The sequence below is a fragment of the Helianthus annuus genome, chromosome 13, assembly GCF_002127325.2.
Source record: "Helianthus annuus cultivar XRQ/B chromosome 13, HanXRQr2.0-SUNRISE, whole genome shotgun sequence".
NCBI lineage: Eukaryota > Viridiplantae > Streptophyta > Magnoliopsida > Asterales > Asteraceae > Helianthus > Helianthus annuus.
Genome location: NC_035445.2, coordinates 45,345,365 through 45,358,081, shown reverse-complemented (window position 1 = coordinate 45,358,081; position 12,717 = coordinate 45,345,365). Strand labels below are relative to the sequence as shown.

Sequence of the window (12,717 nt, the reverse complement as noted above, 5' to 3'; positions counted from 1 at the left end):
GCATCAAAAGCTCATTCAAGTAAAGCCATTTTGGTTTTGTAAAACATTATTTGATCCTCATTAATTAACTAAATAATTACAAAAACCAATAATTTAATAGCAAACCACCCGTTAGCGCGGATCGAACTCCGCGGTGAGTTCGCTGGGGGTTGCGGGGGACAGCGTGCCCCCGCCCGGGGTTCGGGGCGGGGCCCCGAAAATTTTTTTTTCTTTAGTTCACATTTAAACAGCTTAAAATAATGAGATTGCGAGTCGCAACCACGATTTCGACTAATGACGTTATGGTTGCGAGTCGCAACTACGGTTTCGACTAGTCACGTTATGGTTGCGAGTCGCAACTACGGTTTCGACTAATCACGTTATGGTTGCGAGTCGCAACCTCATGGTTGCGAGTGATGACGTTATGGTTGCGAGTAGCAACCTCATGGTCTCGACTAATGACGTTATGGTTGCGAGTAGCAACCTCATGGTTGCGAGTAGCAACCTCATGGTTGCGAGTAGCAACCTCGTGGTCTCGAGTAGCAACCTCGCTAACAGCTGTTAATTTGATATCATAACCGAAAATTCGAAATCTAAGGGATTAAAAGATATCCTTTCCTGTTTAAGCTGATCTAATTTTGTTAACAGATTTCGAAATTTCAATCTCTTTATCTTTTAACAGTTTTCTAAAAAAAATTTAGAGGACAAAATTAGATCAAAATCAGGAAAAACACTTAATAATCCAAATCATATTCCAAAACATAACAGAATATTCGAATTTTCACATAAACATGATGAACCCTAATCATAAAAAATAAAATTCTGGAACCCGAAACCTGAATTTTAATAATTTTACTAAACAGATTTCGGCTAAAATTATAATCCAGTTAATTCGGTGAACAAATAAATGACCTTTTCATCGAAAAACAGAGATCTCGAGTCGCAAACTTGATGAACTCGAAATCGGCTGTCATGTTCATACGGTTTCAAAAAATTCCGTTTTCCAAGTTTCAATCCCAGAATTATGGATACGAAAACAGAACTGACTAATCAACATATGCTCTGATACCACATGTTGGTACAGTTCTGTTTAAGCATGAAGGAAAACATATGAATCATACCTGTCACTGCAGACAGTGCAGAGGAGAATCCAGTGAGAGAGTTCGACATGCCTGTCATCTTGATTCGGTTCCTCCTTAGGGTGCTGACTGATGATGGTGACTTAGAAACCGAAAAGGGTATCGGTTTAGGAGAGGAGGTTTCGTGATGATGTTATGGCTTATGGGGTGTGAATTGTGAAACTGAGTAACCCCTAAACCTCCACATAACTCTCCTTATATAAGCACCCAGGAGGAAACCTAATTAGTTACTAAGGGTAATATGGTCCATCAACAATTACCTACTAATTAAATAATAGGTTCTAATATATTTTGATCTCTATAATGTAAATGATTAAGATGGCTATAGATTAAATATTAATACGTAATATATTTAATCTTACACATGCCACATATAAAAACTCTGACAACCCCACGACTTGAGAAGGTGACGAACCTAAGTCATTGCTGTTAGTTGAAAGGGAGGGAGAGATAGAGAGACAAAATAGGAATCGATTTGGAAGTTGGTGCTAAATCTCGATCATAACCTTAGGCCATTCTCATCCTTTTCTCGGTCTCCACCTCTACGCAAGTAGACGCGTTTAAATAAGAATCACTATATATTTAAGAATCACTAGCAATCATTTGATTCACTAGTGAATACATGTATTTATTAGTGAATACACTATGTATGAGATTACTCATGAATATATGTATTTATACACTTTTAATAAAATGTATTCTGATAATGCTTATATAGTTGTATACTTACCCATTTTCATTTAAATCCATCTATTGTGTGTGTGACAAGTGCGTGGGTTGAGTATAAGAAAGCAAATCAAAAGGATGGGCCACTTTTGACATTTGGGACAAAAGTCAAAAAGGAAAGAACACAACATGTGTTTCCTAGATGACCACTTATTCACCTTTTACTTTGTATATATAGTTAGATCCCATAAGCCCAAAGTCAAACCACCCTTAAGCCACACGCTTTCTTCAAAGTCAACCCTTTTGTGGCGGCTTTTCTTCTTCCATCCTAGCTAGTATTCCTCAACAACACACAAAATCCTAAAAATGGATGATAATGATGAATGGGATTTGCAAGCAGTAGTTAGGAGTTGCAACACCATCTCGGCCAACAGTACAAACACAACCATCACAATTGATGAATATGATGATGAGTTTGATGTCATGGGAAGTGTACCATGTAGCAATGCAACGAACCCGTTTTCGTACTGGACTTGTAGCGAAAACGCGTCCGAGGGGTTAGAGGAGGTGTACAAAGAAGGGTGTTCTCAACAATGTCTTACTGTCGCCGCTGCCACCACCACCGCGCAACTTTCTGTTGGTGATGAGCCACTACATGAGATGTTGAATGCTTGTGATTCAACATCCACAAGTAGAAAAAGGTACATAATACTTGCATAATATATTTGTAGCAAAATTAGGGTTGTTTTTCATTGGTATTTTATTAGTAGTGATTTTATTTCATGAATAAGTATTTAATTGGAAAAGAATTTGTTCATTTCTTTAAGGAAAAACCAGCAGAAAAAGATGGTGGTTCAATTGACACAAGAGGAATTATGCAGTGATACATGGGCATGGAGGAAATATGGTCAAAAACCCATCAAAGGCTCTCCATTTCCAAGGTTCTCTATATTCATGTTCTTCATATTTATTTATGGAGTATAAATATTAATACTATTGAGTATAAATATGAATAAGTAGATATATTTATAGATATTTGTGGTTAGTTTAAGTAATTACTTATTTAATAGATACACAACTGGTATATATGAATAATATTGGAATAGCAAATCAACTTATAAGTAAATGGGTTAATTAGTTTGTAAATTATTATTTTTTAGAATAAGCTACTTTGATTAGGGGGCTACTAAACGTACCCCCACTTGTTACTTTTTATACCCCCTTTCCATAAAATCACATTTAAACTTGTCATATTTACCCCTTAAACAAGTCATATTTTTTTGAAGTATTCTTTTTTGTTACAAAACAAATTCAAAAGTGTAAAAATATATTATAGACGTTTTAAAAAAAATGTTTATTTTAAAAAAACATATTTTTTAAAAGGTTTGTAGATATTTTTTACACTCTCTCAAATAGTATTTTGATTATGTTTTCTTTTATTGAACATCTTTACAAATTACTAATAACGTTTTTTCATATAAAAACAATAATAAAAAAAGTTTTGAATTTTATTTTTGAAAAAAGTCTACATTATATTTTTTCCTCGTCTAGTATTTTAAATGTCTTATATTTATTATTTTTAATATTTTAAAATGTTTTTTTTGGAATGACTTGAAGTGGGTATCTGATGCGTGGTCGAAAATCGATGATTATTCGTAATTAAGTTTATGTTTTTATGTGACTTTTGATTTCGAATGACCTACTTTTGATTACAAAAAAATCCACATATGTTTTTAAAATCAACCAGTTTGATATATTTTTTAAATGAAGAAGAGAAAAATATTTGTGAATCAACCTTATCCATTTGTTTTGCATTAGAAAAGTGTTCACTTTGATCAAAGTTTTAAACTGGTTTTAACTTGTTTATAACATATTCTTTACACTAATTAAATTTGAATTTATATAGATTGATAATTTATAGTTTGCTAAAATAATTTTAGCATCTATTATTTATTTGTTCACTTACATAGATGGTCTGTAAACGCTATTTTAAAAGAATTTTTTTTTACTTTTTTGATAAATAAGAATTGTTAATTATTTTATAAACACATCAAAAGTATTAAAAAAATATAAAAGTAAGACCTTTAAAATACAAACTAGACGAGGAAAAAACATAATATAGACTTTTTTTCAAAAAGAAAGTTCAAAACCTTTTTTATTATTTTTATAAGAAAAAATGTTATTATTTATTTGTAAATATGTTCAATAAAAAAAATAATCAAAATACTATTTGAGAAAGTATCTTTAGAAACAATATATGAAAACTTTAAAAAAATATGATTTAAATAAAAATTAAAAATTAAAAATTAAAAATTAAATATTAAAAAAACGTCAGTAATCTTTTTTTACACTTTTGAATTTGTTTTGTAACAAAAAGAATATTTTTTAAAATGATGATTTGTATAGGGGGTAAATAGTAAAAGTTTTAATGTGATTTTATAGGAAGGGGGTATAAAAAGTAACAAGAGGGGGTATATTTAGCCTACCCCTTTGATTATTATATGTTAAAATAGATTTTTTTAGAATAAGCTAATTTGATTATTATATGTTAAAATGGATTAGTAATGTAAAATAATCAAAACTTATATTAGCATAATAATATATATAATCAGATCGGCAATTAATTCTAATCAAATAAAATAATCACTCGTTATTCAGCATAAGTATCTATATTTAAAATAGAAATTATCTTTTTTTGCCAGTGATCCAAATTTGTTGTTAAAAAAACATTATTTTTATTGTAACTACTAATATAAGAAATTTATTGAGATCTGACAAAAGATAATGATTAATAATTTTAGAATAGAATTATGATGAGATTTGTCCACGTGAAAGTTACACTCAACATAAAATGAGACAACCATCGTCCGATGATATTTTAAACTGGTACTACTGTTGATATTGGACCAATTACCAAAGTGCATTCTATGCACTAACTGATTGAGGCGTTTCTGCATGGTATGCTATAACAACTATGTTTGGTTATACATCATGCACTAGCATCATGCTTGTTATGAATATTCGACAATGATTGTTGAATAATAATAATACAGGGCAATACTCATCCGTTTTTTGAATTTTAAGAACGCTAAGAAGCGGTTTATAATTATAGGGGAAGGTTCATTTGAGAAGAAAATTTAATTGAGAAGAAAAAGAACAAAGGGTATATTTGTAAAACATTAAATAGTTTTTCATTTATCTCATTTATTATCATCTTTGACTAATTAATTAGTCATAAAAACTATCATCCTTCACACTAATTTTTTTTTTACTACACACATCAAAAGTTACCCTACACCTTTCGAAATTTACCCTACACATGTTGAAATTTATCCTACACAACCCGTAATTTATCATATTACACATTGTAATTTACCCTACACTCTAAATTATTTTATTTTACTTTTTTTTTAAAAATATATATTTTGAAGATAAGTTACAACTTTTAATGTAGTTAGCTATTAAAGAGGAATACTACTAATTAATGATCTTTGTAGGTTTATCATATTACCCTTATAGTAACATTAAACACTTATATTAAATGAAGTAAAATGAAGCATTTTAATTGGTTAAAATTTCTTCTTTTTTCTTCTTACATAAAGTTTCTTCTCATTTGAACTCTCCACTATAATTATAATACATATACATAACTACACATTAGAAAATACCAAATTTCAAACTAAACCAAACCATTAAAACCGTCGAACCATCTAAACTGAACTATTTGGATCTCAAACTCGCTAATCCGGCCGACTTTCTTCAGTGGCTTGGTTGGTTTCAAAGATTTATGCACACCGGTACAAACAAAATGGTGACCGGTGGCATGTATGATATGCATATATTATTAATACAATGGAAAAAAAATTGATTTTTGAGACATCTAAGAAAAGGAACTCTATGAATTTAGATAGTCCAAGGTAATATAATATATTATATTTATATTGGCATTTTCAAATCATGGATGTATGTTATATTTATTAATAAATGGTTTGTGTTTGTGTTTAGAAATTATTACAAGTGTAGCACAACAAAAGCTTGTGGGGCAAGGAAACAAGTAGAGCAAAGCCATATGGATCCAACCATTTTCATTGTGTCATATTCGGGAGAACATATACACCCTCCACCCACCCACCGGAGTCCTCTTGCCGGCAGTACTAGGAGCACCAAGTTCGCAATGCCAAACATACCAACCATCTCGGAGGATGCCACCCAATCCCGAACACTAGGTGGTGATGGTTGTTGTAGCGATGACAATGGTCGTGAAATTTAGTTGATAGCATGTGTTTTCTAGTTAAAATCCGCATCTTAGTTTACGGACATAAGAGGTTAAAAAAATTAGAAGTTTAGATCTATATGCTTGTAAGTTTAGATCTAAAAGGTAAATTGTTTGAAAAATAAAATAACACACATATTTGAATATATTTCTTTGAACATTTTTACCATATTATTTGCTAAAGTGCCCTAACAAATAACATTGATAACAAAAATAGAAAATACAAAGTTTTTATCAATAATAACTGTAACTAAGTAACTTGCCATTAAATAATATATTATATAAAATAAGTATTATTTAACAAAATACCAACATGGCAAAATCCTTCGAAGTAACAATTCTCCCATTGGCATAACAATTAATCATAAATTGTGATCACTTCTTGGTTCACATCATTTTCTTGTATATTTTAACTTGCAACTAGTGTTTATGTGTGATCATTTGTAGAAATAACATTTTAGTGAAGTACTCTTTCCACACAAGTTTGTGGATTGTTGAACATTCTTAATTCATTTTCCATCTCTATCTCTATCTCTCTAACTTTTTTTTTGAACGGTAAATTTGGATCACTGACAGATCACTGGAGTATCATTATATCACCAGCGGAACCACCCGATTATATCCATCTCCACTACATTAAAAGTTATTATTTTTATCATTTATTTTTAATTAAATAATAATTTTTATACATTTGTTACTACATTTTCTCTTTCCTTCACTCACAACCACTTTCAAAAAATATTAAAAAATTATAAAGGGTAAACATTGTTTTACCAAATGTACTGGTGAACAATAACATTTTCTCTCTCCTCTGCTCATAACTACTCACAACCACTCATACAATATAGAGAACTCACTCACGTAAATCAATGTTTTGAAAACCGGACCGGGCCGGCCGGTCGGACCGGTCCGGCCGGGAACCGGGACTTCATCCGGGCCGGTTCATGCCATCAAACCGGACCAACATCAGGCCGGAGGTCGGGCCGGCGGTCGGGCCGGCGGGTCGCATAGGGTCGGGCTGGTCATGGTTTTTTTTTTAATTAAATATGGAATAAATCACTTCAAAACCTAATCTAAAAAACTCAAAACAAGATTTGACACTATGTTTGATAGTTAGTTGCAAGATTTGGTACTTTTGAATGTTTTTGGATGACTAATGGTTGTGTTTTTAGTTCCTTAACTATTTGGATTTTTATCTATTTTTTCTATGTTTTTTATATATTTTTTATATAATTTATGACGTAATCCGGTTTTTAAATCCGGTCGAACCGGTCGGACCGGTCCGACCTTTGACCCCGTAAGGTGACCGGGTCGACCTCCGGTCCGGTTCTGAAAACATTGACGTAAATATTAACAATTGAATGTGAATGCTCTTAAAATATGTAAAACAATATTTTTTTATCAAATATGACCAAATAAGAAATAATATTTTTTAGAAAATAACATTTCACATCCCCCTCTCTACCTATTTTGTCTACCTCCCTCTCCTACTCTATCTAAAAACGCAAATCTAACCAAATCCAAAAGCCGATTCTTATAGAACATTTATGAAAGAAAGGACATTGGAGGTAGTGGCAGTGGTTGAAAGCCAGACCTGAATGGACATGAATTGGCCAGACATTGGAGGTAATGGCGGTCGTGGTGGCAGTGGTAAATAGAACTGAAAGAATGGTAGCTGAACTGTTGTTTTGTTGTGATAACGGTGGTTATGTGGTGGTGGTGAAAGACACCGCTGAATCAACAATTGTACCACGTGCTTCTTTCCTTAAATCCAAATTCTTTAAAATAAAAAACTAAAACGTGGACCAATAGTAAGCTGACACGTGGACAATGGTGGTCGATTACTGTAGAAACCGGCCACCAGAATTAAGTGTGTATATGATATGTATTGACTTATTTATTGTTTAATTATGTTATATTAAAGCATTCACATCCCATCTATCATTTTTACCCTATAATTTAACTAAAAATCATTCTTTTCAAAAATAAACTCTCATTTTAAAAAACCTCTAACATCCCGTCCACCATTTTTATCTTAATCTTACATAGAAACACTTATTTTATTATATTTCTCGTTTTTATACACACAATAATTTGATAGATGATGAGTAGTAGTTTTTCATATATAAGAAGTTACTATAGCAACTTTTTAAAATTTAGGTTTAGGGGAGAGATATAGGGGATGGGATGTGAATGCCCTTACAATACATACAATTGCAAGTTACTTGTGTACAAGTTTGTCACTCTAAACTTTTATTTTATTTTACCTTATAAATACTTTTAGTTCTTATTGTAAAAATTACGGAGTGATTGCACAAAATTCCAAAATAATTAATCGTCGTCGAAAATCCCATGGAAATCTCTCGATGATAGCGTCCCACAAATTTTAAAAATAACTTATGACACAAAATTAAGTATACTAATGCTGATGAAAATTGATGTTATGGTTAAAAAGTTGAAGACAAAGAATTTGATATTGATAACAAGATTATGCCGATGAGTTGATACTGTTGTCGAATATGTGTTTATGTTGATAACCATTGCTACCAATGGTAATGTTCTTACTTATAAGAATGTTTACATTTATGGAAACTCTTCATGTTGATAAGGAAGATGGTGTTGATAACACAATAACACTTATAGTAATGTTAATTTTAAAGAATAACAACTTCCTACCAGTGAGAAGTTGATAATAAATTAGTAAGCTACCACTAATGGGAACTTAATACTGATGAATATCAACTCTTGATGAAGAGCAAGTTGCATTGTTGCGCTAGAAGGAAGTTTATGCATTTGAGAAAAGGGGGTTACTAAATGTACCCCCTCTTGTTATTTTTCATACCCTCATTTCTATAAAATCACATTTAAACTTATCATATTTACCCCCTATACATGTCATATTTTTCAAAGGTATTCTTTTTGTTACAAAACAAATTCAAAAGTGTAAAAAAATATTTTAGACGTTTTTTTTTTCAAAATTTTTGTTTGTTTTTTATATTAATTTTAAAAACATATTTTTTAAAGTGTTCACTTTGATCGAAAGTTCTAAGCTGCTTTTAACTTCTTTATAACATACTCCTTACACTAATTAAATTTGAACTTATATAGATTGTTAATTTATAGTTTGATAAAATTATTTTAGTACCTATTGTTTATTTGTTCACTTACATAGATGGTTTGAATGATTAATATGTGCTAGGGCTATAAACACTATTTTAAAAGAAAAAACTTTATTACTTTTTAATAAATAAAAATTGTTAATTATTTTATAAACACATTTGAAGTACTAAAAATTATAAAGTAAGATCTTTAAAATATAAACTAGACGAGGGAAAAACATAATATAGATTTTTTTTAAAAGAGAGTTCAAAACTTTTTTTATTATTTTTATAAAAAATGTTAGTATTTATTTATAAAGATGTTCAATAAAAAAACATAATCAAAATACTATTTGAAAAGTGTCTTTAAAAACAATATATGAGAACTTTTAAAAAAATATGTTTTTAAATAAAAATTAAAAAACAATTTTTTTTAAAAAACATCTGTAATCTTTTTTTACACTTTTGAATTTATTTTGTAACAAAGAGAATATTTTTTAAAATGATAATTTGTATAGGGGTAAATATTACAAGTTTTAATGTGATTTTATGAAAGAGAGGTATAAAAAGTAATAAGAGGGAGTACATTTAGCCTACCCCTTGAGAAAACCGTGCTAAGTCAGAGGAAGATCAGGATAAAGATGGAAGAATATATTTTTGATATGGGTTTATCTCAATGTAATATTCATTTATTAATTTTAATTATCTTTTTTTGTAACGTATAGATCTTCGATAGATTTAGTTTAAGGAGTCGTGTAAAACAATCAATGTAACTGTAAATCCTAACGATTTATAACTGATTTTTTTGTTGCACTGTTGAATCATTTGTTCTAGTGTTCTTAATTTTAAAGTAAATATGTGTTCTTGTTTAACTAAATCAATTAAACTTTCATTGCTAGAGCTAATCAATAAATCAAAGAACATGGTATTAGTAATTCATGATCCAACAAAACTTTTTTATAGAACTTATATAACTTTATAAAAGATAGGATATTTAATTAAATGAGAGTATAAAAAAATAGGAATAATCTTCTATAAGAAAATTGGTTGATCTGAGAGTTCGTGAATTGTGTGTGTTTTTGATAAAACAGTAACAAGTAATTAAACAAACAGTGATAATAAACACATCATCATAGACACTGCTGGATTTGAGAATGATTGTCAAAGATTCATATAATATTCATATGCCTGAATACAATTAATTATACAAAAGTACCCCTTCTCACTAGACGAACTCTCTTTCTAAATTCTTCTGCTTTTCATCTCTTAAGAGTTACATTTTCATATTATAGAGTGAACTATTTATAGAGGAAAAACTGCTAGTGAAATCACCATTAAAGCGACCCTAAACAACCCATTAAATGTGTAACTGCTAGCAGTTGTGCAAACCTACTGGACAATTAGGAAATAAACAACTAAAACAAAAAATGTTGTAAATTACAAGTAAACAATTGGGATTCAAAAACTATTGGTAGAATCCAGCACTTATGGAATCCAGTACTTCTGGTCTTTCTTTGACTTGTTGACATGGTCTTCTGGTCTTCAGTCTTCACTTTGACTTTGAATGTTGACTAGTTGACCCAACACTTTTCATTCTAGCACTTGTACTTGTTATCTTGTATCTTTAGGGCGACAATTCTTATTTCCAGTAGTTTAGGTGGTTGTTTGTGAAGCTTTAAAAGAGGGAACCTCTAAACATTGAATAGTAATCTAACTTATTCCATCAGGTAGGGACATGGTTTCCCTTGAGTTTTGCCTTTCACGATCAGCAGATCTTACATACCCAATAAAAGTGCTTTCCAACATAAGAAGATGTTTTACATCTTGAAAACTTAACTTAAATCTATATACAAGATTTCATCAATTAAGTTTTGACACGTGTTTCCACTTTAAAAGCACACCCAAAATGTTTAAGAATACTTCCCAATCAACATTGGTTGGTATGTTCTAAGATGTCAGTTCTCAATAAAAATTGTTGAGGGAGTGCTTAAAAATTAAGAACAATCAAAGTTGCAAAAACGACATGTATTGTCGATGGGTGCACTATTAGGTTGTGCATCCATTGTGAAACGGCCATAGAGGCCCTATAACATCTTGATAATCATTTTTTCACACTTTTTAAGCAAGATCTCTTCTTACAGTTGACCCACACCATCTTGGGCACTTATACTCGTGACTTTTAAGTTAACTTCGAATAGATCTTTGGCTCCCAAAACATCAGATGTATTAAAAGAGATATCATGAATTAACAAGAAGAAAAGTTTTCATTATGAAATATTATTTTTAACACTTGAGTTGTAACCTATGAGAGGTTACTCTAACCAAGATTCATGTACTTATAAAAGGTGATTAGTACCATTGTTAGTGAGATGATAGATTGATGATCGCTACCATTGTTACTGAAAAGATATTATCGTAATCACTAACATTAATAGTGAGAATATAGAGTGGTAATCACTACCATTGTTAGTGAGAAGATAGATTGGCAATCACTACAAAAACAAGTGAGAATATAGAGTGGTAATCATGATCAAAATTACTGAGAAGAACAAAGTTGATCACTACCTTGATGAGTGAGATAAGTACATGTAATTACTACCTTATTAGTGAGAAATTGTGAAGGTGCTCTTTGTATAAATTATATTTACAAAACCTATAAATATACCCGATCTTATTAGATTAAAACGAGTTTGCACTCCCGCATCTCTTAACTCGTTTATTATTTAATAAGATCAACTTAGTTGACAAGTTAATCCAATCCATGTCAGTAACACCAAAATTACCAACAATCGCTACCTTCTTAGAGGGACGTTCTTAGTGAAGCAAACTATTAGTCAATACTAAGGAGTGAATGTAACGTGAATTAGTTAACATCTAGCAAAACCTATTGGAAGAGGTATGGAGAGAAACCAAAGAGGAAAGTTGTTGTACTGGAGGAAGAAGTACCCGGAGCAAGAGACGGACCAGGAGACTCTAAGAAGAAAAAGTGGTGAAGTAAGGCATGAGAAGGTGAATATAGCCTCAGGGTGTAACACCCCAAAATGCCTATATATGATTGTTTTATTATTTATTTAGAAGGTCACTAAAGTCTTAACTTTTATATGAGTATTATGAGTAAGGGTAATTAATTAAGTTAACTACTAAAGTATCAAACATGTTTAAAGTTGTAACATCATAAATTTAAAACAAGAAAGGGGTAACCAAATTAGAGCTGGGGCATTAAATAACATGTTCTAAAATAAATAAGGGCTGAAAGTGTAAAGGTGGGAAAACATGATGTTATAAATAGGAAAGAACCGGTATTTTTTGCACCTCTATATGAAGGTGCTACATATGAGGAGTACTTGGCGTGCGGTGGCAGATTCGATCCCAACACGAAAAGTGTTGACTAGACGTGGAGTATCGGTGATAGTTTTGTGAAACAATTACAATAACCAACATACATTTTTTTTACCATAAAAACCGTTACCGTAAAACTCACGTGCATATACAATTGTTACTCACTAGATTGTTTTAGTGAAATAAGTGAGACTAATTGTTAGAATTAATAACAGAGGAACCA

General features: G+C 30.9%; 1 protein-coding gene across 1 annotated transcript; it reads left to right on the top strand.

Moving 5' to 3' along the window:
* The first annotated feature begins 2,053 nt into the window (after window positions 1-2,053).
* LOC118485943 (probable WRKY transcription factor 27) lies at window positions 2,054-6,191 on the top strand. The gene is made up of 3 exons (XM_035982486.1): window positions 2,054-2,485; window positions 2,612-2,725; window positions 5,790-6,191. Exons 1-3 carry the CDS (start codon window positions 2,151-2,153, stop codon window positions 6,052-6,054), a joined length of 714 nt encoding a protein of 237 aa, XP_035838379.1. The 5' UTR covers window positions 2,054-2,150; the 3' UTR covers window positions 6,055-6,191.
* The last annotated feature ends 6,526 nt before the right edge of the window (window positions 6,192-12,717 follow it).